Source organism: Nestor notabilis, unplaced genomic scaffold (assembly GCF_000696875.1).
Source record: "Nestor notabilis isolate BGI_N333 unplaced genomic scaffold, ASM69687v1 scaffold11979, whole genome shotgun sequence".
NCBI classification, from domain to species: Eukaryota; Metazoa; Chordata; class Aves; order Psittaciformes; family Psittacidae; genus Nestor; species Nestor notabilis.
This window is the reverse complement of record NW_009944132.1, coordinates 2,540-8,468: the sequence shown is the minus strand read 5'-3', so window position 1 is coordinate 8,468 and position 5,929 is coordinate 2,540. Positions and strand designations below refer to the sequence as shown.

The following is a 5,929-nucleotide window of genomic DNA, read 5'->3' as shown; positions in this document are numbered from 1 at the left end:
GAAAGAGTGCATTTTGCCTGTGCCTGAAGGAATGAGTATCAGCTGTTCCAGAGTGTATATCCCCATCCTGCCACCCCTAAATCCTTTTTCAAAGTGTCTGTATTGCTCTTTCTCCAGTTGCTGTTGGCGACTAAGGAGATTTTGGGGGTGTATTAAAATGTGCATTGCTAGAGGGTATTGTTGCATTCCAGCAAGAGCTGGAGTTCCCAGACTCTGCTCCTGCTTCACCTCTTGTATCACCAAAGGAGGAAGTGATGGTGCATGGACTTGCCTGTATCTCTCCAACCCCATCTCCAACTTGCCTTCTGCATTTTTAGTAGTAGACCCTGACCCTTAGCCCTCACATTTCTTGTTTTTTGCAGTAGCCAAGGAGTTCAAGAGATCTACTGAAGGTCATAGACATAGGACACTCCCTGACTGTAAAAATAGGATGGAAAGTATGTGGTGACATGGGAACTATGGAGACCCGTGGAGGTAGGTGGGTGGATATTCTACTCTATATTTTATCAGGTGAATAAAGGAAAGTAAAACAACCTTGGAAGACAATTTCAGGAGGACAAATTCCAGGGGTAGAAAAACAACAATGAAGATCAGGAGGGGCTTGTATAAAAGACTGTCTTCAAGGTCCTGAGGACACTTCAAAGGTGGAGGTGAGTAGAGGTAGGCGAATAAGAAACAGAAATCCTGGTATGCAGCATCCCAGACTCACTTTGCTCATCTGCCTTCATGACACCTGCAAGTTGTGGTTAGGAATCAGGTGCATAGGGACTGTGTCCAGTGGCCACACACAGTGAACGGTGCAGTGAACACACTGCACTGAATCACAGCAACCTACAACCAGTGGATGAAAAGTAGGTCGTGGGGCTACAAAGATAAGAAGGGCATAGACAGAATCAGGTGACATATCATATTTATGGCTTGCCCTATTATCAGCAGAAATAACCTATTATCAGTATTAATCTGTACACTGTATTGATTCAGACATGATGAACAGCAGAAAATATTTTATTGCTGGTTTTCAATTATTATTACTTTACCATTTATTAGTCCTAGGTTATATATTTTAGCTTATATCTATGCTTCCAAGGAATTTATAGAAAATGCTCTCTGACCTAATGCTTGGCAGCCATTGTTCATAATTCAATTTATTTATATGTATGTAATTTATGTATGTAGGGCCACAGATAGAAGCATGACAAAGTAGAACCTGACTTTTCCAGGGAGATAATCTCTGTTCTTGCACAGTGAGTTCTTCAGTTGTGTCAGGGGGAATTGCACCTGAAGACTATAAAGGAAAGTACTGGGCCTTCCCCTCCAGCACTGATGAGACCACATCTGGAGTGCTGCGTCCAGTGCTGGGCTCCTGAGGACAAGAGTGATATGGGCATGTGGCAGTGGATCCTGCAAAGTGCCATAGATGTGATTAATGGACTGGAACATCTGTCCTACAAGGGGAGGCTAAGAGAGCTGTGAATACTCAGCCTGGAGGAGAAAAGGCTCAGGGGTTTACCAACACACGTATCCATGTGTATAAATACCTGACAGTAGGGGAATGAATAAGGCAGAGACAGACTCCTTGATGGTATCCAGTGGCAAGACAAGGAGTACAAACTGAAAATCAAGAAATTCCATTTAAAGGTTAGAAAAAACTTTTTTAATATGGCAGTGGTCTAACAGTGGAAGAGTGCCCAGATGGGTTTTGATGCCGCCATCACTGGAACTAGATGATCTTAAGGTCCTTTCCAACCCGAACCATTCTATGACTCTAGGATTCGATGACATATCCAAAATCCACAGTCCTGGAAAACAACCTGAAACCCTGTCTAAGCAAGGGGTTTGGACTAGAACTCCAGAGAGCATTTCCAACCTCAGTGATTCTGTTACTCTGAGAAAAATGAACTCTTCCAAATCTAATTCAAAGTGTAATTCATTAATATTTAAGTGATCTGAGATTTTTTGACTTTTTTCTGTTCAACCCAGATATTTCCAGTTCTGAAAAATTAAGAAAATATATACTAGTGGTTAAATCAGAGCTCAGAAATTTCTGCTTTTTTTCCCCCAGTGAAATAACAGATGGAAAAAAAAAAAAAACCCAAAACCCAGAAAACTCCAAAACTTAAAAACCTTCATTCTGCAGTGCTGAATCATTTTTGACATTTTCAAAGTGAAAACCTTTGATTCCATCATAGTTAAATATTTCAGTCTTTTCCATCCTGACTTGGAAGCTAATTTGCACCTTCCTTAGTTTTATGGGGGTTTTTTTGCTTTTGTTTGGTTTGCTTTGGGTTTTTTTTTTGTTTTTTTTTGGTTTTTTGCTTTTCACTGTACATTGGCACAGAACAGGAAATGGAAGAAGAATTGGACTCAGAGCATTTTAAACTGAGATGCTGAAAATGCTGCTGTAGTAGCAGGGAAGCAGTGATGAACAGTTTGACAGAGAAAGGAGCAAGTCAGGCAGTCAGTCATCTGTAGTGTTCCCAGACATGTTTCTGAAGAACAAAAGATGGAGGTCTTCATGACTTGGAGGTTACAGCCTGAGGGACTGTGTTGTTGAACTCATACCACAGAGTAGGAGTGTAATTACAATTTGTAGTTAGGTTTTTCACAAAGAAACTAGCAAAAGGAACACTTGCTCCATTGCCTATTGCTTGCACCTAACACTTTCATGCTCAGCACTGAGGGGCTTTTTCCATTTCTACAGCTCATCCATGAAGTCTTGCATATGTAGAGTACTCTTGACAGACAGAATAATGTTATTCACCCTCTGGGGTCATGGCACCTAATAAGCACATTTAGAATAATTTGTCCAAGACCCAACACAATATCTGAGTGACCCACACTGTTGGAGAGTCCTTGCCAAAGGCCATTATCCTAAGAAAATATTCAAATGTAAAACCAAATAAGCAATTACAAGAAGAACTTATTTTCAGTAGGTTTCTCTGAGCCAGTAACAAATACCATTAATATCAGTGAATAAGCACATAGGACAATAAGTGAAGGAAACAGCACATTATGGGACAATGTGATAAATTCAAAGGGAATACCACAGAAGTCATCATGCTGGTCCACTTCATCTGTTTACTGTGAATGATGAAGAATAGGCTTCAGTACCAAATCTGACCTTTATGTGAAGTAGTCTTTGTGCCAATGCCTCAGATGCAACAGAATGCAACAGAATGATGCAACAGAAGCAAACTTAACTTCTTATGATTTGGGGAAGAGGTTTGGTTCTAGAGAGCTCATTTTTAGGTCACTGTCTTGAGGCTGAAAGTACTGCATATTCCAATACTTTTTTCTTCAAGCAGCAGCCATATCTTTTGAAACTGTTCCACTTCACATAAAATATTTAATAACTCAACGGAACATGAGTTGAAACCCAGTTCCTTTGGGGACTGTCATAACCATTAGTTTATCTTGTATTTTTCGTTTATTCTGTTCTTCAAAGTATTCAGCCATTCTGTGCAAAGCAGATGCATATCTGGAACAGGAAACCCTAAGAAGGAATCCTACTCTAATTCTTTCAAATACTGCCTTGTGACTTGGGCACTTGGGTTCAAATCTCTGCAACAAATCAGACAGACAGGGGCATCCATGTAGCTCATGCTGCAGGTGAATGCTCTAGCAATAGGCTATTGACCATGAAGTCAAGCAGTATCTTCTGCTGCCTGGCTACCCACACAGACCAAACGTAAGATTCGGTCCTGACATCAAGACAAGCAGAGGGACATTCACTTTATCAACTCTGCTGCAGCTGAGTCTCAGAACAGATTATGGCATCAGGACATGGTTGGTTTTGTTCAAAGAATGTCAATATAAGGGGAAGGAAGGTTTCCATGGAGATGTAGATACCTCTGATTCTCAGTAACAGAGAACCTGCCTCATGGAACTAAGTTGTTGGAAATGGCAGTTATGTACCTAAAGACCCTTGGCTGCATTTATAAAGAGGACCAAGTCATGGGCTAAGCTAATGGCAAGTGACTATGTCTGTACTGTGGCATTTTTGCATGGTAGCCAGTCTAGACCAACCCAGCTAGACTGTGAAGATAGCGTGGAGCTGGAGTCACTCCCAAAAGGCAGTTCCATGCAGCCAGCATGGCGGTAAGACAGTTTATTTGTATGGATACATGCTACCCCATGATGAACTCAGTGTCAGAAAATAGTCCTTGGCCCATTTATTTGCTGCTACTGGTGTAGCCTTGGAAGATCAAGGCACTTGACATTTATCAGTCAACAAAGTTATCATTACTATCTTGGTCTAATAACACTACCACACTGCACTGCCACTCTTCTTCTCCATTCCATGTCCACAGCACCTTGCAAGTGAATACTTAACATTTAACAGGAAGGAACCAGAAGGATTTAAAGAAAGAGATGGTGACTGATACTCAAGACTTGTTCAAGAAGATAATTGGACTTTGGAGGAAGGAACCTTTTCCTCTGAATGACAACAGAGATTAGGATGACTTTCAGATCAAACTTGTAATATCTGGTCTTACCTCACCTAAAACATACCTTACTTTGAAATGATGCACCAAGTGTTGGGAGTGCAATAAACAGAGACAGACAGAGAGTGGTCTGCTTTCATTTATGTGACATTCTGTTTAACAATTCAAGGAGCCTTAGTCACATTGTAACCTGCACTTTATCATATGCTCACTCCCTGCAACTGAATCACTAACATGTAGATACTATTCACTGATTAAATACAATGTGCCTCCCTACAACACAACTTCTTTTGTGGCATGTTTTATTTGATTTTTTTCTTATTCTAATACAATATTTGAAAATTACTCTAAATAACCACTACATTGTTACGGGTGTTGTGCAAAATCTTAAGAGTCACAGAATGGTTTGGTTTGGAAGGAACCTTAAAGATCATCTGGTTCCAACCCCACTGCCATGGGCAGGGATACCTTCCACTAGTCCAGGTTTCCTAAAGCCTCATCCAGCCTGACCTTGAACACTGCCAGGGAGGGGGTAGATCAGCTCCTCAGAATCATGGAAAACAAGATTGGAAGTTTTTTCCAGCTGTGTGCTGGCTTTGTTTGACAGGATTCCACAAGAGCATATTTCTGATGAATTCAGGCTTCTTGAGTTCATTCAGATTCTTTGTTCATAGTCCGGAAATTTCATTTATTACCTTATCGAAGAGCCAGTGTGACTTTTAGTAGTATAGTACTGGCCTCTGTCTATGATTTCAGAAGTTGACTGACTTGTAATTTTCTCTTTGAAATCTCACTGATTTTATTCAGTCACCACAGTGATATTATGATAAACTACAAATATGCAACCATTCAGCAATTCAGAATAAAGCTGTGTACACCATAAAGAATTACCTGAAATATTGCAGACATCTTCAACAACATTCCAGACACTCTCACATCCATTTGCAGCATTTATACACTGCTCCCTCAGGTGAAGACAGTCAGTAGTCTGGGCAGTAGATATACTTGTAAAGTACATGAACAACACTGTAAAACCAGAATATAATAACTATTCAATACAGTAGATATTTTACTGATCTTTTTGCTTTACACTAAGGTTATAACAATCTAATTTACTGTCGTTTACCTATAGATTTAAATGTTGTATCAAGTTACTTTTTAGCAGAATGAATCTTTTCCTCAGTTTCATAACTATATAATTAAATTTAAATTTTAAATTTTCAAAGTTGTGGTGTGGTGTATTTTGTATTGGTTTTGCCTTGGTATTATAGCAACAACCATAGCTATGTAAGACATCAGCCCATAGATATATAGAAATGACTGAAGTCCTGAGATTCATAATAAATTATAGAAAAGAAGATAGCATAAAATTCAAAGGAAACAGCATTTTATTTGGACTGCAATTTTGTCAAGCTAGAGACTACACAGGAATTCCTATGAATAGACCAAATGAAAGAGATTTGACAGCTACACAACTGTCAGAT

General features: G+C 39.6%; 1 protein-coding gene across 1 annotated transcript in view; it reads right to left on the bottom strand.

Moving 5' to 3' along the window:
* The window catches only part of GFRAL (GDNF family receptor alpha like), a gene marked incomplete at its 5' end in the record, with an annotated part of 12,085 nt that extends 6,614 nt beyond the window's left edge, over positions 1 to 5,471 (bottom strand). The window contains one exon of the mRNA XM_010022286.1: positions 5,337 to 5,471. Within this exon, the coding sequence (XP_010020588.1) occupies positions 5,337 to 5,471 (135 nt within the window). The remainder of the gene's footprint in view (positions 1 to 5,336) is intronic.
* Between the last annotated feature and the right edge of the window lie 458 nt (positions 5,472 to 5,929).